Here is a 27,296-nt window from a genome sequence, read left to right as displayed (position 1 = left end):
ATTGGTAAATCATGAAATACTTGGGGAAACTGGAAGTGCTAATGTATTAATGTTCAAAATGAGTAGGCTGCAGTTAAGGTACTTGACTTAATCAGATTTTCTGTGTGGAAGAAAATATAAAATTCTGAATGACACACAATATTGTCAGGATAATAAATGGTATTGAGGACAGGTGGTTGTACAGATAGATTTGAATTGCTTGGTAAACTGGGCCCATACAAACCAATTGTTTTTTAATACAGTCAAATACAAAGTCATAACTCTCTTTCAGTGTCCTGGAAAGCAATGACTAAAAAGGATTTGGAATTGATAATACAGTGGGCGAGCAAGTAAACATGAGTTACCAGTATGATGCTGTGGCAAAGAGGCTAATGTGATGATATGATAATGCAGTTATATCAATCAACACACACATGCACAAGGAACCAAAAAACTGACACAATCGGAGTGTTTCTTTTGTCCTACTTTTATTTTCATTTTCAAATTCTTGGAAGGCACTGAATGTGATATGGTGATGAGGAAAAAGAAAAGTTCCTAGAAAAAAATGTGGGTGGCTCGAGGAGAGAAATGAAGTGAACATTTGCCTTCCACTGAAAAATTTAAATGCTGAAATCAGATTTATAGAGTAAAATTTCTGTATTTATTCAAATATAAGGCAACCCCCCCAATAATTTGATTTTATATATGGGAAATGTATAAATTTGTTATAATTTCCCAGGTATAGAATCTAATTATTGGAGGCTTACCTTGAATTTGTACCCCTGCCACTGCTTCAGCAAAGAGAATAAGTATGGGGGGTTAGGTAACCCCTTTACCCCCTACACCCTTAGCTTTTCTCCTCCAGCCTTTTCCCTTCTTCCTTAGTGTTATACCATGCTTTCCCTGAGTACATGGAAATGAGAAGCAAATTTGAAAATACTGACCTAGAAATAAACATACCTGTAGTAACTCACAGAAAGGGAAGTTACTACAGGTAACCATGGATTTAGTTCATTCAGAATTGGTGCAGTTTACCCTCTTGAAACAACTGCAAGTTTTAGCGCACGTACTCCATAAACACACTTTTAAGCAGCACTTCTCTACATATTTGTATATAGTACAAACTATCCATAACATTAGTCCAAATCCAAAAAGGCTCATTATTTACCATATAAATTCATTGGGCTGAAACCCAGCAGAGACTACAGCGTTTCAAGCTGTGGTGATTCCACAGCTCTGCACTGCTTAGAATATGTGTGTACTTCAGGTACCTCCTACAAAGTATCAATGTGTTAATTAGCCTCCTACTTATAACTTGAACTGGGTGTTCTTGTAGGGAATCCTGGGATCCTCCAAAAATGTATATGTAGATGAGGCGCAGAGCAGCTTGGTTTGGCTCCACCTCAGGGAAGGCAGGGCCACACTAACCATATGTGCCAGGCTGAGAGAGGGGGTGACGGGGATTCTGGGTAAGTTGTTTGGGGCCCCAGTCAGTGATGTTTGCCAGGCATTTAAAGCTGGTTAAAAAACAGGACTCGCTGGAAACAGGAAAGAAAGTTGCAGCTGAGCTTCAGGAGTGAAGAGAAAGTAAAAATGTGTGCAGTGTAGTGGCTCACCATGACTTGAAAGAGTATACTATATATCTTATTAAGATGGGTTACGTTAGCATTGATTAGGACAAGAACTTACCTGATGTGACCAAGTGAAATGTATGGGTACTACAGGAGGACAAGACGGGTAGAGAGCGGTCTGGCATAGATTTTTTTCAGGGGCAGGCCTTCTGAGGAGGACAGTGGGTACAGGTATGGAGATGGATGTGTGGGTGTACAGACATTCAGTGCAAACTGTGTAACGGGGTTTTAATGTGCTTTAATCTGCCAAGTGAACCACAGGGGCCACTTGGCAGAGTGTTGGAGGTGTATGTGTGCATATGTGTGTGCATGCGTCTCTCTCTCTCTCTCTCTCTGTGGATAGTCCTGTGCTCCCCTCCCCCCCCCCCCGGTCCAGGACCACTCCCTCCCTCTCTTCTGCTGCTTGGGGTCCAGGCCTGCTCCCCCCTCCTCGCTGCAGCAGTGGGGGGAGGGAAGGAGTAAGACCGGGCCCGATGCAGGGGAGGACTGGGCCTGAGGGTGGGGAGAAGCCAGGCTAGCATGGGGGTGGGGGGAAGCAGTGGGCCCGGGCCATCCTGGTGGCAGTGGGGGGTCGGGGGGAGGGAGAGGTGGGGGCGGGGGCAGGGGAGAAGTTGGCCTGGGTCTGTGTCTGAGGGCAAGCAAAACTTTGGGGGCATCTGAACCCCAAGTCTCTGGGCCTGTATGTAAGATGTCTGTCAAGGGATTTGGAAGTATCTGAAGCCCCAGGTGGGGGGTGGGGGATACTTGTTGGTAGCAGGGTCACATAGGTTCTTGAATGACTCTTATGGATTTGGAATTGATTTGTCTGATTTGACTTGGGACACAAAAATTTTCCTTTAAAAAGAAATTCAGGACAAGGAAGAGATTGGAGAAGTGAAGGAAAAAGGACTGGATGTACTTATTTCATTGAACTAACAGAGAAGATTGGGTGGGGCACAGAGTTTTAAGTGGTTACCAAGGTAATAGGTTTTTTGTTTGTTTTTTTTTTTTAGAGGGAAGTTAATTGATACTCTTAGCTCTGTATGAAGAAATAGAGTTCTCTAAGGGTTTTTTTTGGTGGGAAGTTGATGTATGTTGTTTAAGGGTTTAATACCTGTAGTTGTATGTTTTTAGATATAGCTGTTTTGTGATAAGAAATCTTGATAAAACAAGGATGCTCAATATGTGAAGCTTTGTAAGTGTAAAGTGATAAGTATGTTTTTAATAAAATTTGTAATGGGAAAAAAAAGGTTCCCATCAGTGTGTTTGCCCAGTATGGGCCATGTGTTTTATAGTCATGCTTATTGTTGGCTGCATTTAATTACCTTAATAGGTGTTTTCCATTACTGAGCACATGCGACTTTTGGCAGCACTTGAATGATAGACAGTGTATTTAGTGAGGTTTCCTTTTATGCAAATATAAGGTATGGGGCTTCCCCCCCCCCCATGTTGATTGCAAGGAAATATTGTCTTATAGTTGAATAAATTGCTACATATTTACTTACCATATTTCTTTTCTTCCTTTTGTATGTTTATCAGTTGATACATTTCTTTATATTGCATGATTCTCATGCATAAGCAATTTTTTTTTTTTAACGTAGATCATAAAATGTTATAAATGTTTATTTTCTTTTCAAGGTTTTAGAAGTTCTTTTAAAGAGGAAATCCCTAACTATTCAGTAACTTTACCTCAACTTGTTGTCATTACCCTTCTTATTGATTTAATATAAAAGCTGTACTCAGTCTAATATTATTGTATAAGTATTTAATATAATTGTCTTTATTTAACAGTTAAAAATGTAGTCCTCCAAGTTGTAACTGGTACTTGAAATGCAGGGAAGAACAGTAGTGGTATGGTACTCTTTTAATGAGCCGGTATTTAAATATTTACATGCCCTTAAGTAAATCTGGCATAAGTAATTCAGTATTCAGATATCACATCTTTAACCTCTCCACCATATATAATGACTTTCAATAAAAATTAAAATCTGGGAGAATGTTAACACATCTTAGGCCTGTAAAATGGATGATGTTATGCCTCATTCTGTTTTCTCTATTTTTAAATTTTGTTTTCTCCTCACTTCCTCCTGCTACTGTACTTCCTTCATCTGTCATTGCCTGCTGTCTGCTACTCTCTCTTCCTGTCAAGATGACTCCAGCCCTTCCCAGCTGCTGTCCCTCTTACACTCATTCTTACCTATTTTTTTTTTTTTTTATTCTTGCTTTTGTGCCCTATCTATCTACTGTGCTGCCTGTTCCAGGCCCTGTCTTACTGTGTGCCGTACAGGCTGCCTGTGTCACTTGTAGCAGATATGCTGCAGGTTGGCCACCTCTGCTCTGTTGTATCAAATTCAAGATGCATACCTGTGCCTTTCAGGCTTTCCTACTTCTACCCATCCCTAATTATCTGCTAATGAATCTTATCAAATTTTCCCCATTCACCTTTGCCAACTGTGCAATCCTTATCCACTTGCTTATTCATTTCTTTCAGAAGTGCCAAAACCTTGCGGTGTTCTACTGCTTTCCTATGGAACACCTCTCCAAACTAGTTCCTGCAGTCACAATGTCCCTTTCCTGGTGGGCCTTCCTAAAATCCCAATTCTTTTGTAATGCCACTACTACTACTTTTGGTCACTACTACAGTACATATATTTAATAATATTTCTTTTCTTTCATATGTATTCATTTGTAATTCTTTTATTTTGGTAGATGCAAAACTATACATATTGTGTCTATACCTAATTGTCATCCCACCTTTTGCTTATTCCATGGATTAAATTACTTACAACCAGGTAATTAGGCAATATAATGCATATAGCATCTAAAGAAGTGTTTTAATGTTATAAATTTTAATAAAAGGAAAGAGAAAGTAATTTCTATCATGAGAAATGTCAGTACTCAATTGCTCTGCTAGACGTATAGTACTGTTCATACAGATTTTGCATGTTCACTTTGAGAAATGATATGGTGAAGGCAGACAGGATGGGATTCTAGAATCTCTTGAGCAGCAGCAATGCATAGGCAGGGGGGGCATCACTGGCTGTTACTGGTGGTGTGAGGTGGTTGGTCCAGCAACGCAGTCACTATTTTTTTTCAAAATTTCCTCCCCCGGAGTCCATGCCTAGTGCTGGTCCGTGCCTAGTTCATTGTACTTTTGGGCTAAGGCTTGAGTCTACCTAAAGACTTTGGTTCAATTCCCTGTTCTGCCAGACCTTTGCACAACATCTTATATTGTCTGTTATTTCATCTTTGAAATTAAGGAATATGTGCCTGTGGCCTTGATAAGAGCAGTGAAGTGTGTGAAATGATTAATACTAGTCGTTGTAATAGGTAAGACTCCAAGTTAATGGATTTTATCTTGACTCCCAGCCCAACTATTCTTTTCTTGACCTAATTTGAAGTCTGGCAGGAGAAAGGAGGTGGATTTGTTAGACCTATGTTCCTTTTGGTGTCTGGTTCTCAGGTTTTACATATAATGGAAACTGAAGATGTATTAGAACCTAAGAGCCTGGACAGTGCATTTGGAATGGTAATAATATTAAATGCCAGGCCTCTACCAAATTATGTGGCTGCTTTTCTGGAGTCAAAAGTGAATGTCTATTCACTTGCATTGGTTCAGTCTATACAAGGTTAGACTAACCTGCAAAGATTGAATCAATCCAGGCTCCGGCTTTTTGAATATCTGTCCTTAGCTTGCATGTTACTGATGATGACCAGGTTGAAAACTGTGTGTCTTGCTCCCAGAGTGGAGTTGGCAATGTTTGTGATGGTCCTCAGTTCTTCTGGGCATTGATTTCAAAGCCTTGGACCGCTTGCCAGAGAGGGTGTCTCTTACATAGACAATTTTTTTACCCTATTATGAACAGTTCTCGTATGCCTAAGTAGTAGAGTTGTTAACTTCACTCTTCACCTCTTGAGTTTTTTGGGAGAAAGTGGTGAAATCAGGTTTGATGAGACTGCCGTAGTCCCTATTGCTGCAGGGGAAAATTTGCAGAGTTCTGGACTAGTGTAATTTCCAAGGGATGGTGACTTATTTTTAGGTATATTTTATTGCTGTAGTTCAACCAGGAGGGGATCCAGTGTTTATTACTGAGGTCAGGTCATCTTGCAGGATGGCATTAGCATCCTTGCCAGCTGGAGATAGAAGAAAGTATTACTTATGGATGTACCTCTGTGTATCTATGTGAAATCCAGGAGTACTTCTAAATACACAAGAATTGGTGAGGAGAAAGTTGTCATGTCTAGATTTCTTTTATTGTCAGAATTTCAGTATTAGAAAGACAAGAGAATTGCCTTGGACAACTCTGGCTATTAAATTTGGATTGCAGTGGATTAAATTTAAAATGGTCTGCAATCTTGTTTTTTGGTTGACTGTCACTTTATATTTTAATAATGGAATTCCTTGCTTATTTTTGGCTTGATTTTTTTTCTTTCCCTTTTTGCAAATCGTTACACGTATGAGCATTTTTTCTCCTTTTATATTCAGTTGAGAAATCTGTTCCATTTCTCACTGTTGCTACAATTATGTTGCTTCACTTCATGAAAAGAAGCTCTTAAAATTTTGAAACACTTTCAATAATTTCTGATAGTTCTTTGCATAGCTATTTAGTAGTAGAGAGCTTTGAATTTTTAAATGCATATATTTTGAACCAATATGAGCCTGGAATGTATGTAACACTGAAAATTTTAGAATGTTACAAATTTTGTTCTGAGGGTTTTTATAGAAATGCAGACTGTTATGCATATTTATTTTTTCTCATAAGGAAAACTAGATGTGACTATAAATATTCTAAATCTTCACTTCCAAATGGAAAATGACTTGAAATAAATATTATGCAGTATGAAAAGAAACTGATAAATTGAAGTCCATGTATTTTTCCACATTTAAAAAAGGTGTTAATAAATATTAACAATGTTACTGATAGCATGTTAAATGCTTTCTAGGAAATGCAAAGACGAATGTCTGCCCTAAGAATTTACATTCTAAGGCCTGATTCCTGCAAGCACTTATAAAGATTAATTTTACATATGAATTGGGTCAATGATATGTTAATAATTGTGCTTGTATTCAATATTTGCAGGTATGGAGGGATACAGTTCTAGTTCTAAAAATCTATTTTCTTGGGCAGATTGTTATTCTTGTTTTAGATTCCTTTGCAGAATTGGACAAATCTGTAAACAAGACGGTTGAAGAAGGGCACAGATACAAATAAGCAGTTGCCTTGGTTTAAAAATAAGTATTTTTTTTAGTGGCACAAGTTTTTCTTGTATTAAATTGTGAAATATGGATATTTATTTCTATCAAACGAAAAAAGTAAGACTATTCTTTTTCTAAAAATCAAAATGCAATAATCAGTCAGCCCAGAGTTATTGAATTTAGTGTAAACTATTCAGATTAAGTGTGCATTAAATAATTATAAAATCCCAGCAATGGAATCCCCATTTTTCTAGCTGTATGTTGCATCACAGTTTGAATAGTGTTTACTTTCTGTGCAGCCAATTTAAATTGCATAGAAATTTCAAAATGATATTAAACAGAGGATGCATCTCTCTTAATCTCATTTCACTCCTCTCTTTCACTCAGTCTTGTTCCAGTGAAGACTGAAGAACATAAGGACAATGCAACTTTTTATAGCGTATTTTTACAGTTGGGCTTCCTTAAGCTTGGAGGGGAAGGAGTGAAAAATAATGTAATAAATGAATATTTGTTATATTGAAGGTCCTTGATGCTGTAAAAGCTAATGTTAGCTGACATTTACATATAGGTATAAATAATATGTAGAATATGCATTTTTGTTTAATCATATGCTGTAACATGAACTTTATTTAATGTTCAACTGCAAAGCAGAGGTGTAGCATGGAAAGAATGCACCTGAGCAGCTGTCACCCTTTCCCCCATCCTCCCCTCCACTCACCTACAGGCATAGGAATAGCAGATGTTACACTGATGCATGTTGGGGAAGAGGAGGTCCTGAAACAGTCAAGGAAATGGAAATCAAATCTCTTACTTTATTAATGGTATAAATGTTGCCACAAACTTCAGGTGTTGTTGTCATGAAGTAAGGTCCTGTTCTGCTGTTGAATACATGAAACCTTGTCTGTAAAAGGTGAGGAGGTTTCAGAAAAGATTAGCCTAGAAAGATCACTGTGAGGAAAGTTGGACTAGTGGCACTAGCCTGGGGACTACTAGTAGATTCAGATTTGCTTTTCTGCTTGGCCACAGCCTACCTGTTGGGCCTTGGGAAAGTCTGTCAGTTTTCCTGTGCCTCTTTCCTCATCTAGAAAATGGGATAATTGTATTGATCTCCTTTACTGAGGAGCTTCATGATTTTTTGTCTGAAAAAATTATTCCAACAGATACTGAAAAACTGAGTGAAGAAGAAAGCAATTACCAAATGTAAGGCAAATAGTTTATTCCAGTGCAATACAGTAGCTAGGCAGGAAAAATACTCTTAATTTTAAGAAAATGAAACTAGATGTCTGGGCCAAGTACATTTCTCTGCTGTGATGGCAGCAGTACAATTCCTTCCATGAATTTACTAAGCTGTATCATGAGCGTGTCGTGTCCGTCCTTCTCCTCCTCCTCCTCCCCCCCCCCGGCACGAGTCTTATTGGAAGGCTGTCCCAGAATATCCCTCTTCTAATGGTCCAAGCTCTTTATTTTGATTTCAAGACTGAATTTATTATTGACCAGTTTTTATGCATCTGTTCTTTTGCTGTCATTGTATTTTTAGCTTAAATAGCTTTTCTCCCTCTAGTGTTTAGTTCCCATGATGTATTTCTAGAGTACAGTTATAGCCACTCTTTTTGTTTTGCTAAGTTAAACAAACTGAAGTTCCTTGTCTTCTTTTGCAGGATAGACATTCTATTCCCTAGTCATTCTGGTAGCCCTTCTCTGTACCAATTCCAGTTTGAATTAATCTTTCTTGAGCATAAAATCATAGAAAAGTAGGGCTGGGAAAGACCTGAGGGAGGGTCTAGATCAGATAAACCTCTTGAAGACAAAAGCATCTCTAACCAGTGGTTCTCAACCTTTTTAGAGTCAAGGCAACCCTTGGAAAATGCCAGCTCTTAGTTTTCGCTCCTGTTTTGACTACAGAAAAATAATAGAACAATTCTGTTGCAGAGACCTCAGAGAGACTGCAGTGTGTCAGAATACTTGTTACACTATGGTTTCCTATTTGAAATCTCTGAGTTAATCTTGTGAATTGTGTTTGCACACTAACAGTGCTAACAATCCCTGGCACTGCAGCACCCCTAAAAAGATATCAAAGCACCACAGGTTTCTTTTGGCACCCTAGTTTAGAATCGCCGATTTAAACAGTCTCATCCAAGAGGTTGAATAACTGGCTAGTAAGAACTTCTGAGGATGGACACTCCACAACCTCTCTCAATGTGTTGCAGTTCTAAATCGCTCTCACTTATACTTTGAAAAAATTCTTCCTAATATTCACTCTAAATTTCCTTTGTTGCAATTTAAGACCCTTATTCCTCCTCTTTATCCCAAGAGGCCACAGAGTATATCACCATCCTCTTCTTAGTCACCCTTTTTTTTGTATCGGAATCCCCATTCAGTCTTTTCTTCTCCAGATTCAGTAATCCCACTCTTTCAAACTTTCCTTGTAAATCATGTTTCCCCCTAATCATTATTGTTGCCTTCTGCAGGATTGTTTCCAGTTTATTTTCATCTTTCTTGAAGTGTGGAGCCCAAAATTGAGCACAGTAGCTCAGTGTCGTTTTTGTTGTTTTTTTTCTCCCAATCAGTGCCTTTTTCCAACTTGGAGGCTGTCTGTGCATTATGAATATCCTGAGATAGTAATTAAGCTAGGTGAGTCTGGAGCCCTCTCCTACTAGATTTCCTTTCTTAAGGTGCTGCATCTTGGCAACTGTTGTACCTTTGATTTAAAAGAATTTCAGGTGTCCCCCATATTAGAAGTTCTGAGTGCTTGAGTCCAATGGACTTTAAAAATGTGTTTTCTTAGTTTATTAATTTGCTTAGTAACAGATGTATTTTCTTTATCCCTTTATTAATTTAAACTGTTAATGCAAATTATTTAGTATGACCAGTTGTTGTATAAAGCCTTTGCTTCATTGTTGGTTATTTGGTGAAGAGATCTGTTACCTATTATGTTTAGCAACATCTGAGCTCTACCTTTATTAGTAGTAGTGGTTTGTCATTGTATATCTGGGACATTCATTTTTCAAAATAATGCAGTTCATTAGAGAAAAGTGAATAATACATCCCTTAAGTAAAATTTTGTAGGTGTGACAATGTGGCTATTTCTCATCCTTGGTTAGGAGGCCTTGTCCTTGTGGGCAAATGTTTCAAGCCATGTAGCAATCTTTTGGCAGATGCACAGTAATCTGTAGCCCCTCCATAATGGACATGAAGAGAAGTAATCCCTAATTGGGACGCAAATTTTCTTTTTGGGATACGTATAGTACACAAGCCTGTGGAGACCTACCAGTTCTGGGAAGTGGAAACTACTAGATTTATAGTAGTGGTGAGTTGAAACATTTATAATACCAGTGAGCGGATATTTTAATAGTCTCTTTTCTGTGAAGTTTTGAGCTCTGCTAATCAAAAGAACGTGGAGTGCATGGGATTGTAATGTTTTATACTAGAGCCCTGTTTTTATTTCTTTTTCTCTATTTGTGGACTTCATAGATATGGTGGAATGGTAAAATCATGAGAAGGGATATGGGAATATGGGAAATCATGAGATGATAAAAAACTTACTGTTTTTAAAATTTTCTGGTTTTTGAACATTTAGGTGATACTGTGTTCCTATTTTTAGGCTTTTATTTCTGTCATTTTGAGGGATAAAAGCTTACTTTAAACAAAGAGAAGGTTTTAAGAAACAATGCTCAGGTTCTCATATAATTACTTGACAGCAATAGCTGGAGCTTTAAGCAAAATACTAAATATTGCCATCTTCACAATAAAAATAACAAAAGGTGGCAGTGACTGGGCTATGCCAGTTACTTCCAAATATGGGCATGCATGCACCAACACCTTTATCACAAAATTAAGAAGGGTAGAGTTTTGGAGTACATGTTTATTGAGAAGTAAGCTACCCTGTAAGGATGAAAAGTGCTTGGAATGCTCCTTGAATCTGATTTCTGAATATTTGGTGCCCTATCCTAGTATTAGCAGATTTTTGGTAGAGATGTACAGACTGTCTTTAAACAGTACTCCCTGCTTATGAAGCATTCTCTCTAGGAAAGGGATCAGGGTGGTTGACAAAAAAATGTTGGGACTAACTTTGTGAAAGCTTAATGATCTACTCTTCTCTGTCTCTATTACTTATAATGGGAGCAGAACATAGTTACAGTTAAAAAAAATAGATATTCATCTTGATGGTATTTCTGGTTTGAATTTTTAATATCCATATGAGAAAATTGATTTAGCTATATTTTCAAATGTTAGTCCTTTACAAAATATCTACTGCTTAGTTTTTGTGAAATAAAGGATACTTGTATTGTGTATAATAAGTGGTTTAGCAAATATACATCATCATTGTCTCATGGCTGCTTTTGTGATGTTGGTATTGGTTTTATATTTTTATTTAGTTTAAACTTTGGTAGATAAAGCAGAATTTCAAGAGGTTAAATTTAACAGCTATAATTTAGCTTTTTAGATAATGTTATATATAATCTGATATAATTTGTTTTAATTTACCCATAAAAAGAGACCAAATACAAGGAAGTAGTTTACTTTGTCACAAAAAAGATCAAAAGTTCAGTGAAAGGGCATACAAAAATTGCAGACATACAATATACAATATTTTAAAAAGTACTGAAAAACTGGCAGTGTATTGCAGAAAATTATTGGAACACAGCTCCAAACCTGAAATGTTATATCTGTGGTAATTCCCAAAATAATTGCTTCATAACTAGAAGCAAGTGATATAATCTTGCAAACTCTTGATATTCTTTTCTCTTTTAAGTTGTAGGTAAAATATCTTATGCCATTCTTTGATAGCTAAGTTACTATAATGGCAAGGTTGCATGTGCATGTATGAAGGTCTTGAGTTGGTAGTCTCCGTACTGAATGACAGATGAATGAGAGGTTAATAACTCCCGTCATGCAGTATTTCAAAGTTGCTTAACCTACTTAAAATACTTAGTACTGCTGAATCTTAGGGACACAGCTCTTCCATGTAGTAATCTTGACTATTGCATGCATGCATGCATGCAGTTTTAGATAAATAAAAATGCACACTTTTCTGCTGTTTCATAATGGATTAAAAGCTGTGCTGAGCTGGAACCACGTTTTGTGTATTGGTCTGTCTCAGATATTATTACTTTTCCAGAAATACAGATTACTGAAAATTGTATTTGTAATTGGTAATACTTAATCAAAAGTACTTTATCAACAAAAGTGAGAGTAATACAATTAATCTGTCACTTGGTAAATTCTTTTCTTGCAGAAAAATGAGAGAAGTAGAGTAAATAATATTTTGATTTTAAGAATAGTTAGTTAAAAATAGTAACTCCTGCCATGTAGTCTCGTCCCATGTCTTGTTGTAAATATGTTACAGATCTTTATTTTTATCTTCATTACATTTGTTACAATTGTAAGACCTTTGCATGGGTTTACTGTTTTTTTTGATACTGTTGGTATATTTAGGTGCCTAAATGATAGCTGTATTGCTATTCTTCTTTGACCCGTTCATACCTAAGGGTTGCTGAACATCTGCGTCAACCATTGACTTTGTAGGATTTGTAGGTAGTCTAGTTAGCATCTGTCAGGTACAGCTGACAAGTGGTTGTTGGGTTGGGGGGGGGGGGTTAAGACTAGAGACTGAACTACAAACTTTTTTTTTTCTCTTCTTGTACTTAAAGACTATTATCCAGAGTGGCTTTCCTCCCACTTTGGGTGACATCTTTCCTCTTGTGTATAGTGTAGGTGCCTAAATACCATAGTGATGAGCATAGTGTAAATACTAAGTAACTACATCTTTTAAACTCTCCAGTTGTATAAGGCAAGACTGTCCTGCTTTGGCATGAGTGGAATCTCATATGGAACTGGGAACCCTTCCCCACAGTGTGGACTGCAGCTGTGTGGCCCCCCCTGTCCCCTGAGCAGCACCAGTGGCATGTGGCCCCTCCACCACTGTATGGCAAAGGGAGAGACAGCTGCAGGGGCTTGCAGGTTGCATGCATCCCAAGGGCCACCAGTTGGACAGCCCTGGTATAAAATATGATTCTGCCTGGTAATGTTCTTAATTTTCCAAAGACCTAGAGTGTTTTTCCTTCTGTTTCCGTTACTTTTTAGCATTGTCCTCACAAAACCAGTATTTTAAGTTCTTCTTCTTTGTCTGTCTCCTGTTTGTGTTTTCTTACCTTTCTTCCATAGCTCCTGTGTCAGTGAATGCTTCATTATTTATCTGAATAAAAATAGTGTCATCTTACACTTCCTAGCTATATCAGAAGCCAAAATCAATTTGTTTCTTTGATATGTTTTTAATTTTACTAAGTAAAAAAATTGTTAACCGTCTTTAGGTGTGTCTTGAGCTTGTCTAACTGACTATAGTAATTTAAAACACTTTTATTAAAATGATGAAAATGAAGTGTTGAACGGGGTTCAAACTTTAGGGTTGTTTGTTTCCCATAAAACGGTTGAACTAAAAAAGTTCTACATTTCTAGGTCCAAGGGTAGCCCAGGATGGCTGCAGCTTCATATGATCAGTTGTTAAAGCAAGTTGAGGCACTAAAGATGGAAAACTCAAACCTTCGACAGGAATTAGAGGACAATTCAAATCATCTTACAAAATTGGAAACTGAGGCATCTAATATGAAGGTATTGCAAGTATCTGTTTCTGTACATGTTATTGCTTTTAATGCATCTTTTTCACCTCGAATATTTCTACTCTGTATACTTCAGGACTTTTCTGTGGTTGTAGCTTCTTACAGAAGTCCCCATGTAATACCTTTGAAGGAAAACCTTACTGATCATGGCTATTAACATTCATAAATGTTATTAAATACAAAATAACAATGACATCTTACAACTGTATCTAGAAATATCTTTCTGTTTAGGTATGATCTACTGTTCTTGTGTGTGATAAAGAACTCTACTGTTTTACCATTACTGTACTTCTTAATGGGGAGTCCAGGCAGCTGACAGTTTATGACAAAGCAAGATTGCGTAGTTTTTAAATTCATGAAACACTGGACTATTATACAGCATTTCAAAATATTTTTCACTACAAAAAGTGAGATTGGTGCTTATTAAATATCATACTAATAGATTTTAATTAAAAATTCCAAGACCAATTGAACTTAAAATACTGGTGCAAGCTTTTAGGCTTGCTGAACAACAGTTGTCTCCCTGTTGCATTACTTCTTTACATAACCAAGTGGCAGATTGTGTTAGATAAGTTTTCTTTTTAATTTAATTTTGTAAAATGTTTCTTTGCTATTGGATGCAGTGATTCTTTTTTTAAAGATATTCTTTGAATTTTCCACCTTTTCAGAACATAGATTGTGTGGTGTAGCTTCACTGTAATATTGTCACTCTTACTACTCTTTTCTGAATAATTGCCACCAGCCATGTTGGCACTTTGAAGAATTGAATTGCTTTTAATGCAGTTATATTTCTATTCCTTGCATTGCCCTTTAAGTCCATGAAATTGGTGCTCTGTCCTGAGATTGGAATTAAATTATAGCCCTGTAGACCATTATGTATGTTATACATTTACTGATACATCTTAAAATCTGAATAAAACTAATATGTATGTAAGCTTTAGAAATTATAGTTGTTGTTTTTGAGGACAGCATTACAGTTTGCTAATACATTCCCTTCTTTACCCATTCCACTGCTGTCAAAAGTGAAACAGGGTCATAGCCCCCATTGGATTTGGTTCATGGAGCTGGGAGGCTTTGGTGGAGTTCAGCAGGATAGGGCTTCATTCTCCTGTTGCTGCACCATACTGTGTTGCTGCAACAGTGGGGAGAAGTCCTGGGTCCTTGCGTTCAACCCCCTCTGATTTGAACTCGGTCATTCTAGTTCACTGTCAGAAAACTGTGCTGATCACTGCCCTGAGGATCTGTAATGAGAGCGGGGAAGAGAGTGAATTCCTACACGGCCTGTTTTAGAGCAAGGAATTGAATTTGGGTCGAACTTGGGTCTTTTACATACCAGGGGAGTGCCTTAACCACTGGGATTTTTCTCTCTCCTTCTGTCCTGATGGAGTTATTCTCCATTGTATACATCAGTGGTTCTCAACTTGTTTAAACTCAAGGCACCCGTTGGAAAATATCTGCTCTTAGTTTTTGCTTGTTTTTTGACTACAGAGAAATACTAGAGTAATTCTTCTGTTGCAAGGGACTCAAAGATCATAGCAGGTCAGACTGTGGATTCTTAATTGGAATCTCTGGGTTTATCCTGTGATACATGTTTGCACACCAAAAAATGTGAATATTTTGTGGCACCCCATGGCACCCTTAAAAGGACCACAAGGCATACCCTGGTTAATTACCATTAATATACTTAACTAAGTTTTCCTTAAACCATTGAGAGTGGACCTGATTTCATAGTTTGGGCATTGTGGCACTAACCTGGTATGGGGAAAATGCAGGTTTGCTCTCTGTCCTATTGGAAAACAATAAAAACACCCTGAAAACCTTCTGACCAAATTAAAATATATAAGTATTGCTGTTAACTTTACTGTCAGGTGAGAATAACACTTCAGGGTAATAAAATATAATTTATAAATAAGTACCATATTTACTGAAATACAAGATTAGATTTTCCCCCAATCAGCATGGAGGGGAAAAGCCCCTTGTCTTACATTCACATACAAGGAAACCACATTAAATACATTGTCTATCTTTGAACTGCTGCTAAAAGCAGCATGTGATCAGTAATGGAAACAAACTGAAGTTGACTAAATACAACCAGCACTGAACATGAGTATGTAGTACATAGGTTCCCATAAGAATGTTTGCACAATATAAGCTATCACAAGGATAGTGCATCCCATTTGACTAAACTAGGTGGTAGTGCCCACTGAGTGCAGTCCCTTTTACTGCTGACTCCTTTTCAAGTTATTGTGAGCCACTACACTGCATACAGTCCAGCTTCTTCCTCTTCACTCCCACTGCTGAGCTGCATGTTTCTTTTCCATTTCCACTGTTTCCTGTTTCTTTGCCATCCTTAAATGCTTGGCAAATATCACCAGGGGTCAGAGGAGGGGCAGGGTGCAGTGCTCTGGGTCAGAATACAAGGGGGTTGCAGGGAAAGGGACTTAATGGTGGGGGTCTGCTACAGACCACCCAACCAGGGGGAAGAGCTGGACTGGGAATTCTCAGGTCAGCTCATGGAGGCAGTTAAGTCAAGGGATATGGTCATCATGGGTGATCTGAACTACCCGGACATTTGCTGGGCGGAGCAGTCAGCCAGGTCTGACCGCTCACAGGTTCCTTGCTGAGATACAAGACCTCCACCTAACCCAGGAGGTGCACAGTTCTGCTAGGGGGAATGCCCTGCTGGACCTGGTCCTGGCCACAGGTGACGACCTGGTGAGGGGACTCCAGGTTCTCGACCACCTGGGCGATAGCGATCATTGCCTACTGGAATTCACCATCCAGCGCAAGGTGTCAAGGGCCTGCAGCAAGGCAGTAGCCCTTGACTTCAGGAGGGCCAACTTCAACGAGTTGAGGAGATTGGTAAGAGATACATTGCAGTCCTGGAGAGTAAGAGAACTACGTGTCCAAGATGAGTGGTCGTTCCTTAAGGAGATGATCCTCCTAGCCCAAGGGGTGACACTCCCAATGCAAGTCAAAGCGGGCAAGAGTGCTCAAAAGTCCCCTTGGCTCACCAAAGGCAGTTGGGGACGTCTGAAAGCCAAAAAGGAGGTGTACATCCAGTGGAAGTGGGGGGCTATCACCAAAGAGGATTATATCTCCATACCGCAAGTCTGTAAGGAGGCTGTTAGGAAGGCTAAGGCGGAGACGGAACTAGGGCTAGCAACAAGGATCACGGACAACAAAAAGTCCTTTTTAAATACATAGGGCATAAAAAGAAGGCACCAGGCAATGTGGGGCCCCTGCAGGATACGCTTGGCAATCTGATTGTTGCACCAGATGAAAAAGCAGACCTTTTTAACAAATTCTTTGCCTCTTATTTTTCTGAGCAGGGACCAGGACATCTCCCCCACCAGGATTCAGGATGGATTCAGGAGTGACTCTGCCAGGCCTAGGGTCAGGAAAGACCAAATTAGGGAAATTCTGTGGGGGCTGGACGTGTTCAAATCCCTAGGGTGCTGAGGGAATTGGCGGGGGTTGTTGCGGAGCCTCTGGCACGGCTTTATGAGCACTCATGGTGCTCTGGCCAGGTGCCAGAAGACTGGAAGAAGGCTTGTGAGGGACCAGCAGGGGGGGAGAATGCTCAAGGGCAACCAGCATGGGTTCATTAAGGGCAGGTCCTGTCAGACCAACCTGATAGCCTTCTATGATCAGGTCACAAAATCACTGGACGCCGGTGTCACGGTGGATGTAGTCTTTCTTGACTTCAGGAAGGCCTTCGACACTGTCTCTCACCCAATTCTCATTAAAAAGCTAGGTGACTGTGGCATTGATGCCTACACAGTCAGATGGGTCGCAAATTGGCTAGGGGGCCGCACCCAGAGAGTGGTGGTGGATGGGTCATATTTGACCTGGAGGGAGGTGGGCAGTGGAGTCCCCCAGGGCTCAGTCCTCAAGCCCGTACTGTCCAATTTCTTTATTAGGGACTTGGAAAGCATCCTGTTCAAATTCGCTGATGACACCAAGATTTGGGGTGAGGTGGGCACGCTAGAAGGGAGGGACAGGATACAACTGGACCTGGACAGGTTACAGGTGTGGGTGAATGTGAATAGGATGGGATTCAATACTGACAAGTGCAGGGTACTGCACTTGGGTAGAAAGAGCCAGCAGCATACCTATAGGCTGGGGAACTCCCTTCTCAAAGCACTGTGGCAGAAAGAGATCTTGGAGTCATCAACTGTAAAATGAACGTAGGTCACCAATGTGAGGACCTGGTCAGCAAGGCTAGCCACACCTTGTCATGCATCATGAGCAGGTCCAAGGAGGTGAGTTGTGGGCACCGCACTTCAGGAGGGATGTGGCCAGCATCGAGAGGGTCTAGAGGAGGGCCACTCTCATGATCAGGAGGCAGCAGAGCAGGCCCTACGAGGAGAAGCTACGGGACCTGAACCTGTTCAGCCTTCACAAGAGAAGGCTGAGAGGGGATCTAGTGGCAATCTATAAACTTACCAGGGGGAACCAGAGGGGAATGGGTGAGACCCTGTTGCCCTGAGCACCTCCTGGAGTAATAAGGAATAATGGCTACAAGTTGATCGAGAGTAGGTTCAGGCTAGACATCAGGAAGCACTACTTCACAGTCAGGGCGGCCAGGATCTGGAACCAGCTTCCAAGGGAAGTGGTGCTGGCTCCTACCTTAGGGGTCTTTAAAAGGAGGCTTGATAACTACCTAGCTGGGGTCATATGAGCCCAGTATTCATTCCTGCTCAGGGCAGGTGGTCGGACTTAATGATCTGCTCAGGTCCCCTCCAACCCTACATCTATGAACCAAAGGAGTCCCAAACGATTCATCCCAAACTCCTCTGTTGCCCCCTTTCTCAGTCTGTCACATATGACTAGTGTGACCCTGTCGTCCATGGGGCGAAGATGGCTCAGGTTGCCCTGTGCCTCATCTGCATATAAATTTTTGGAGGATCCTGGGACTCATGACAAGAACACCCAGTTTCAGTTGTGATTTGGGGGTGCTAATTAGCACATGGATCCCCTGTGGAGGGTATCTGGATATATACTGAGCAGTGCTGCACACAACATTGCACATGCACTGAACAGTGTTGCATGCATTGAGCTGTAGGGTGACCATGGCTTGAAATGCTGTTGACTCTGGTGGGGCCCAGCCCAATGAAGTATGTGGTTAATCATGAGCCTTTTGGCTTTGGACTGATATCATGCACAGTTTTGTACTACATATAAGTAGGTTAAAAAATGCTGCTTTAAAATGTGTTTATGGAGTACCTGTGCTAAAACTTGCAGCAGTTGCAAAACAGGTCAAATGGATTCATTCTGGATGACTTAAGCCTATGGGTACTATATGCAAATTGCTACAACTATGTTTTTTTCAAGGTCATTTTTTTCCAAATTAGCGCCTCACTTCCATGTGCTCGGGGAGACAAGAGGAAGATAAAGAAGGGGCTTCAGAGGGAAGCAATTGGGTAGGGGGAGGCAGAGGGGCTATCTGACACCCCCCCCCATATTTATTTTCCCTGCTGTAGCAATGGAAGGGGGACAATTTCAAGGCAAACCTCCAAGAATTAGATTCTATATCTGGGAAATTATAACAAATTTATAAATTTCCCATATATAGCATCCAATTATTGGGGGGGGTTGACTTATAATCAGGGTCATCATATATTCAAGTAAATACAGTAGATATTATATTTTTAATTAATGATCAGCATAATGCTTATATCATTCAATAAAACAGAAAAAAGTCTGTAGAACTATGTAACTGAACTTCCTACATAAAACTTTAGACTATGGAATAAGTTGGAATGAAACTGAAGTTTACAACTTTTTTACTCTTTTGAAAACCCTATAAAATCATAAAGAAACAGGCCTGTCCATACCTTTTCCTCAGTATATCCTTCTTTTTGATTGGAAATAAACCTGTTTTTATTTAATGTTTTTAGAAGTGTATTTAGACACCTGATTTATTTTACTACAGATAAAAAATTGTGTTGAATACTGTTAGCTTTAGTTTTCCCTGCCAAAAAAGGATGAATTTTTACAATGATATAAAATAAATTGCATTAGATATCTATTCCTGTAAAATGACCCGAAGAAGGACAGTTTAATTTTGTCTAACATCTTTCCCAGCTATACAGCTGGTTCAATAAAAGATATCTGTTAAACTCTTGCTTCTTGTAAAATCCGGCTGCAAACAAGGTGGTACGTTTTTGCAGCAAGGTAAATAGAAAATGCCAACACACTATTTGATAACAAGCTATCTCATACTAAAGTTACAGATACTTTCTCACATAGGATTTTATAGCAGGATAACTAATGTAGATTTGTTTTCCTGCTGTAAGAGAACATTTTCATTGTAGTGTAGTCATAGCTATAGTGGTCTGTGTAAGAATTGATTTCATTCCACCTTTCAGCTTTTACATATTCTGTATAACTCTTCAAATCAGACATTTTACTTTTCTCTCTGTTTTCTGACCATTTTTAGCTATGTATCCCCTCAAGTGAATGAAACACATAAGGCTGTGAACTCAATTTGCTCTCAGCACAGAAAACTTTTTAACTTTCCCATCTGTTTGTTCCCATGGAGTAATTCCTCTATAGAAGTAAATGTACAATACTAGATTTTGCACTCAGAGCAGAGAATCTGGACTTCTTGCATATTTGGTTATTTCACACTGTACAGTCTAATCTGTTGGTAATTTTTTTTGCTGTCCATGTAGCATTGTGAGTATATTTTAAGTGCACTTTATTGTGATTCTTGTTTAGATTCTTAAAACCTTGCCTTGGGAGTAATATTCTGGAAGTGAGTTCTTATGTTTTAGTATGTTACAGGATTTCCTTTTACATTTTCTTAAAAATGTAAATTATGTTCCCAAGTTAAATGCCGAAGAAACAGAGTAAAAATTTTAGATGAAACTTAATGAAATTTAATGAATGCAATTTTTTTGAAAAATGTACAATTTATATTTTATGAAGATTATAAATAGCTGCTTTGGCTCAATATAACCAATCTCTGCCTGAAAAATGTTGGTCACTTTAATACCATAACTCACAAAACTAGTTTCTTAAAACCAGAAAACGCACAGAAAGATTATGACCTCTTGGTTTAGTTAAAAGGAACCATAAAGCTTTAATGGGGTAAGTAGCAGCAATAAAGAATAAAAAGAATTGGGCACCTTTAACTGTGATTCTGCTCTGTAAACCACATTGACTGTTTCAATTAAGAATAGGTAAAATATGAAACAGAAATATTATCATCCTATTTTAATGTTAAGTATTAATATTAAGAATTAAATACCAGGAATAAGGAAGAGCTGTAACTTACCATATGTTGTGATAATTGACACCCCTGTTCATTTCCTCCTCCATTCCTTCCATCTGTGAGAGGTAAGGGCCTGATCCTAGACCTGTGCTTTTCGACCCTTCTTTCTGAGCCAGGCTGTTAGGAGGGACATGTGCAGAGGTGTGTGTGCAGGCTCAAGGTATGTGAGAGGGTTGAGTGCTGTGCACAGTGGTAGAGCCAAGGCTAAGGGGGTTGCATAGGGTGGGTGGTGTTGTGCTCGGCAGCAAGGAGTGGTCTGTGTGGAGCAGACCTGTACTGGTACCTAACATCACCAGCTGCACTGGTTGTATGCTGTGCCTTGCATTCCCTGAAGCTTCAGCAGCTTTGGCTCTGTTTGCTCATTCAGCATCTTTTTGCAGCCTATGAACTGTGGCAGCTGGAGACTCCCTTTCTGCTTCTCTTCAGCAACAGGCAGCTCACATGAGAGGCATGTGTCTTCTGCCTTCTCCACCTGTTCCCCTTGGGATTGTCTGCCTGATACTTCCTTCCATTGCTCTCCAGAGCTTTTCTCTAGTATAAAGAGCCTGCAGCTGCATGGGAAAGGGAACTTACAGAGTTCAAATTTCAGGAAGCACCTGCTCCTGCTCCGGGCAGTGCTCTGCACGTGGCTGAGATATCCGGACAGCTGCTGTCTCCACCTTGAGTGATAAGAAATACTTATTGGGGAAATACGGGCACAACTTCTTTCTCTGCTGCTTAGTAATTTGGGGAGGGAATATGCCAGTTTGCAGCTGTACCTGCCAAGTCAGCTGAGAACCTGATCCTGCTGGAGCTGGGCTGCTTCTTGAGTCAGGTAGGCAGCTGCTGCATCCTGCCTGCACTGGAAGCCAAGAGCCAAGGGCCCAATCCTAATCCTTCCCCTCCTCTTCCTTTCCTTCCAGAATCCTAGATGCCTCAGCACAGGAGCAGATCCATGATTTCCCAAAGTGGGGTTTGAAAGCAACAAGCCACACTGTAGGGATGGCTGTACTTCCTGCTCCCAGGCTCTTCTACCTGCACTAGTGCAGGCAGACTTTTAAAGACCCTAAAGCAGGTGAAAATCTCCCCTACTTTGCCTTTCCTGCTTACAGGCAGCTCCCCCCCCAACTCCCCTGACTGCTGCTTTTTTCACTGTTCAGGTGGGGAATCTCCAGAGCCAGCCAGGCTGAGCAGGGGCTGGGCTCAGCTGGGGAGGGGAAAGTGGCAACAGAGTAATGAGAGAGTAGTTCCCCCCCCCCCTTGCTCGGAGCAAGCCTGGGAAGGGGAACCATTGTCCATCCTTGCTGCTATTGTTCCTGTCCCTAGATGAGCCCAGCCCCTGCTCAGTGGGCTCTGGTGCTTCCCACCCCTGGGTTAGCTGGGAAAGTTAGGTAGGGAAGGTGTAGGGAGGGGCCTGTCTTTGAGCAGGAAGGGAAGACAGGGAGTATTTTTACATGTTTTATGGAGTTCAAAAAGTCCCTGGGGGCCCCTGTGGTGCAGTGTAATCCAAAAGGAGGATGCAGTTGTGCCACTGCGCCCCCTCTGGATCTGCCCCTGCCTGAGCATCGTTAAATACGTTTATTTTTCATGACAACTACTTTTAAGTTTCACAATACTTAGGGGTCAGAAGGGACCGGAATAGATCATCTAGTCTAACCCCCCGCCACTGGTTGGAGCACACACTGGGATCACACGACCCCAGACAGTTGTTCATCCAACCTCCTCTTGAATTTACCCAAGGTAGAAGCGAGGACCACTTCCCTAGGAAGTTGGTTCCAGATCCTAGCTACCCTAACTGTAAAATAGTGCCTCCTAATCTCTAACCTGAACCTATTTTCCAGCAGCTTCTGGCCATTGTTCCTCATCACCCCAGGTGCTGCTGGGGGGAATAGGCTTCTTCCTATTTGCTGCTGATCTCCCCTAACGAGTTTGTAGGCAGCCACCCAGTCCCCCCTCAGCCTCCGCTTGCTGAGGCTGAGCAGCTTCAGGTCCCTCAGCCTCTCCTCATAGGGCCTGCCCTATTGCCCTCCAACCAAGAGGGTGGCCTTCCTCTGAACTCTCTCAAGGCAGGCCACATCCTTCTTAAAGTGTGGTACTCAGAACTGGATGCAGTACTCCAGCTGAGGCTGGACCCAAGTAAAGCTACTAATTTGGCTTAGAAAGCGACTTTTGTTTTACAATACGCTCCTTTAAACAAATGGAATTTGAAATACAGGCAGTCCTCGACTTACAGCGCTTTGAGTTGCAACGTTTTGCAATTACAACATTTATAAATTGACACCCTGTTTCAACTTTATGATGTCAGTTTCGACTTTACAACACTTGATCCAATGTGACGCCACACCAGCAAACAAGTTCGCTGCGTCGCTCATCTCCCTGGAGAACGTCTGTCCAAACGTCCTTGGACACTTTCTTTAAGAAAGCAGACAAGACTCCAGAAAAATCTGCAGACAAGACTCCTGAGAAGACTCCAGCCAAGAACCCTTGAAAAAGTCCAACCAAGAGCCTTTCAAAAAGTCCAGCAAAGTCACCTCAAAAAGTCCTTCCAAATCAATATGATTGCTATTTACAATATGAATACATTAATGTAGCTATATTACTCATCTGTAATTGATCGAGTACAAAATTCTGGGGTATTTTTGGTGAAAATAGGGTATCGGGCCTTGGTTCAGGAACCAATCCCCCATTTTATAACGTTGTTTATTATGAGAAAATTGGTTCCGAGTTACAACGTTTCAACTTAAGATGTGGTTTTCAGGAAGCAAGTGTGTTGCAAGTCCAAGGACTGCCCGTATATTACCTAAAAGTTACTTAGCTCATTCCTTCCCATTCTCTTGGATGCATTGAATTCCAGCTTCTTAACTCTTAACATTTATAAGACAGTTTGTCTGGGAACCTGTTGTTTGTAAATGAAAGGAATAAAAACATTAGATTTATGAAATGCTTTCAATCCTGTTTCCTCTGGCTAAGGTGAAAATATTTGGACAGAAGATCAGCAGGTAAGGTGCAATCAAAGCAGATTTACCAATTTGCATATTGAAAATAAAGATAGCAGTAGCTAGCTCTTCATAAATAGTTCCTGATTATTAGTCTTGTATGGGAAATATTTAAGGCTCTGTAAAAGACTGGAAAAATACAAAGTAACAATAAACTCTAAATTTAACGGATGTGGCTTTTTCAGACTTCTGCTTATCTTAATTTATTTATGAAAAAAGTGAGTATATTAGATACCTTTTTCCTATTGCATGAACAATGAATAAAAAAAGATGTAGTCTAAGTAAATCTGACTTTATTATCATTTTGCTTTCATCATAATTCTATTTACTTCTTATGATCAAAACATTTAACAAAAGGATAGGTGCTAAAAACCCACGTTGCTTCTTTGTTTCTTATTCTGATATCTTATTCTATTATTCTAATATGTCTCCCGTCTTAGTGGACTTCTGGCCGGAAGAAACTTCAACACTGATTATTATTCAGTCCTGGTGCCATAACCATACTGTTGTCTTTGGTCCTACCCCACTGGGCCATTGTGCTTCCAAGAGCTGCAGCACTAGCTCTTTCCTGGGCCTGTCTGGCACAATTCTTGGGCATGGACTTCTCATCTGACCTTTTTGTGGAAAATCTGACCTCACAATCCAGCTGCTTCAAATCCCCAAAACCAGTGATGATTCCTTCTACCTTAGCCCTTTTTTCTTGTACCCATAGTTGCTTATGCAAACATGTTGGAAGAGCTTTGTAGACACTCTAAGGGACACATCATAACAGAAGGAAATACATACGTCTACATTACATGTTCTTAAAAGCTGCGTTTGTATGTCTCTTAGCTTTCCAGTTGATCCCTTCAGTTCCCCTGCCCAATCTTCCTCTAAAATAGCTGCAGAGATTCTTTATTTTATAATCTCTATTCCCATAAGTCCAGTGACATCCTGTTCAGTTCCATCAGATAATTAGAGTTCCCCTCATTAGGTGATCCATTGCATTTCCTCCTAGACTCACGCTAGAATTCAGACTCAAAAAAAAACAGTTCACCTTAGGCAATAGCCATCTCCTTGTCCAATCGTGTTCTGTTGGAGTGGTCAATCCTCAATTTAACAAACCTAATTTTTTCAGCCCTGGGTTAGTTACAAGAGATCCTGTCACTTAATGCTTTTAGCCCAATATAGATGCAAAAGGCAGCAAAGACATTTAAGAAAACCTATATTGAGAATGGAATTTGTAGTCTGATAAAGATGTTCACTGAGAGTCTTTAATAACAAACAGAATTCAATAGTTGTACATAGATTCCTGTTGTCACACAGGGATTTAAGTTGTAGCCGTGATGGTCTAAAGGCAAAAATAATCACAAATCTTGTGGTAGAGGCAATATCTTTTAGATCAACTAGATAGTTGCAAAAAAAAATTTTATTTGCAAGCTTTTTGGCTCATGCGCCCTTCCTTAGGCAAAGGAGAATGCAAAGATTGCAACATTTCTCCCAGATAGAAATGAAACTTCATATTGCATAGGAAAACTGAAGAATGGTATAAGTTCTCCTGGGTGGAAAGGTTCATTTTATGCAAATTAGGCTCAGATAAAAGTTGGAGTAGTCTATTTACCTCAAAGGTGCCTGATGGCAAGCAGGATGTTGAATTTTGCTTCTTTCTTGTTAAGCTGTTTCATATTGCACAGGAGGACTGGTGATAGAATGATTTTCTTGGGTAAGGAAGTTCTGTTGTGGTGAAACTGCTCTGCAGATACGCAAATTTGGCTCGAACAAAAGGCAGGAGCAGGGTTATTTGCATCTTGGTCTCAGGGTGTTGAATTATGCTTCTTATTTGTAAAATTATGAAGTTTTCATTTCAAAAATGCCTAATTGTGATATCTTCCATGTTTCAGGAATATAAGTTGTAGCCATGTTGGCCTAAAGGCAAAAGCAGCCAGAAAACTTGTATTAAACCAAGTAGATACTTGCAAAAAAAATTCTTTATTTGCAAGCTTTAGGGTTCATGCACCCTTTCTCAGGCAAAGGAGAATGCAAAGATTGGAAAATTTCTCCCAGGTAGAAATGAAACTTCATATTGCACAGGAGAACTGAGCCTGGTACAAGTTCTCGTGGGTGGAAAAGTTAATTTTATGCAAATCAGACTTGGATAAAAGTTGCCACACAGATCTTCTCCAGCCATTCCATGAAGATCTCGTGCCATGCTGATGAATCCTCTGTCGTCTAATATGGTGGAAATCAGGGTGGAATCTAAACTGATGTTTCTCCAAAGCCGCTAGAAAGTTTCCTGACAAATCTCCACATACTTCCTATACAAAAATATGTTTGGTGAAACTCTCCCAGCCTCACACAGAGCACCCTTTTTAAAACAGCAAAGGCATGAATAGCAAAACTGCAGCAACTGGCACCTTTGAGAGTACATAGTGTTCAGGTTGCCCCCTTTTTTTCTTCTACAATTTTTCAAAGTATTTTTTAGTTTTACTGTGCAGTAGTTCAGTAAGACATAGAAAAAGAGAAATTACTTTTAAAAAATTGACTTTTATTTTCATATAACCAGAATCTAATAGACTGGATGTATGGGTGGGAGAATTCTGTTTTTGATCTGGACATGCTACTATTATGAGCTAGTAGGCACTAGCTTGAGTATATTTCTGCTTTGTGACTAAATATAGAAATCACTAGTTCAGCAGTTTTCAACTTGTGGTCCATGGACCCCCCCTGAGGGTCCACAGACTGTCTAAGGTATCCACGAAAGATAACTATGGTCAATCAAAAGTATGTGAATACCCACACTTGTGAACCCCCTCTGAATTGCATCTCCATTCATAATTTTTTAGGGGGTCTGCAAATGATAGTTGAAAACCACTGATCTAGGCAATTAGAGACTGCTAAACATAGTTGTGTAACTGATGCTTTGTACTCCCTGTACCCACAGATAGCTTCTTTTGTTTTTAATCAGCCTGTTGTTCATTCTCATGTTACTGAATTATAACATTTTGGGAACAGAGACTATATTTTTATTATATGTATGAACAGAGTTTAGCTCTGTAGGGAATCTGGTTGTAGTGTTTAGGCCCTACAGTGACGTACAGTAAACATTTGTTACCACTTGTTATTCGTGAGGCTTGGACACATTAAGTAGTATTATCACATGTGCCCAATAATCAATGGCTGTAGCTGAAGGAGGATATGTTCAGAAAGGAAGCTTATTGAACATTGAACCATTTTATGCTATCCTGGGCCCTAAAGAAATAAATTACAAGTTGCTGCTAGTAGCTATCTGGGTAATTTGTGACTGATGGAGATACTTTGGAGTTAAGAAGTACCATATTTACTTTAATAGAAGATGACCCTGGTTATAAGATGACCCTCCCAGCTGCAGCAGGGAAGAGAAATTTGGGGGATCAGGTAGCCCCTTTACGTCTCCCCAACTTTTTCCCCTGGCAGCCCCTTCCCGCTCCCCTTAATATCAGAACTTGTTCTGCATGAGCACATGGAAGTGACGAGCAGATTTGAAAATGATGGCCATGAAATTAAACATGGCTGTAGCAATTTGCATATAGTGCCCATGCACTTGACTCATCCCATGCACTTGACTCATTGATTCATGTTACATTTCTTTGAAACTACTGTATGTTTTAGCACAGGTAC

The 27,296-nt window shown here is 39.9% G+C and overlaps 1 protein-coding gene across 4 annotated transcripts in view; it reads left to right on the top strand.

Moving 5' to 3' along the window:
- APC (APC regulator of WNT signaling pathway) overlaps positions 1–27,296 on the top strand; it is a 170,372-nt gene that overhangs the window by 36,494 nt on the left and 106,582 nt on the right. For 3 of the 4 annotated variants that reach the window (XM_006272098.4, XM_019484432.2, XM_019484436.2), the window contains exon 2: positions 13,243–13,395. In XM_006272098.4, coding sequence (XP_006272160.1) covers positions 13,261–13,395 — 135 coding nt within the window. In that variant the 5' untranslated portion in view covers positions 13,243–13,260. Of the gene's footprint in view, positions 1–13,242; positions 13,396–27,296 lie in introns of those variants that run through there. The other variant, XM_019484451.2, reaches the window with a different exon arrangement.

Source organism: Alligator mississippiensis, chromosome 3, assembly GCF_030867095.1.
Source record: "Alligator mississippiensis isolate rAllMis1 chromosome 3, rAllMis1, whole genome shotgun sequence".
Lineage (NCBI taxonomy): Eukaryota > Metazoa > Chordata > Crocodylia > Alligatoridae > Alligator > Alligator mississippiensis.
This window is presented reverse-complemented; position numbering and strand designations above follow the sequence as displayed.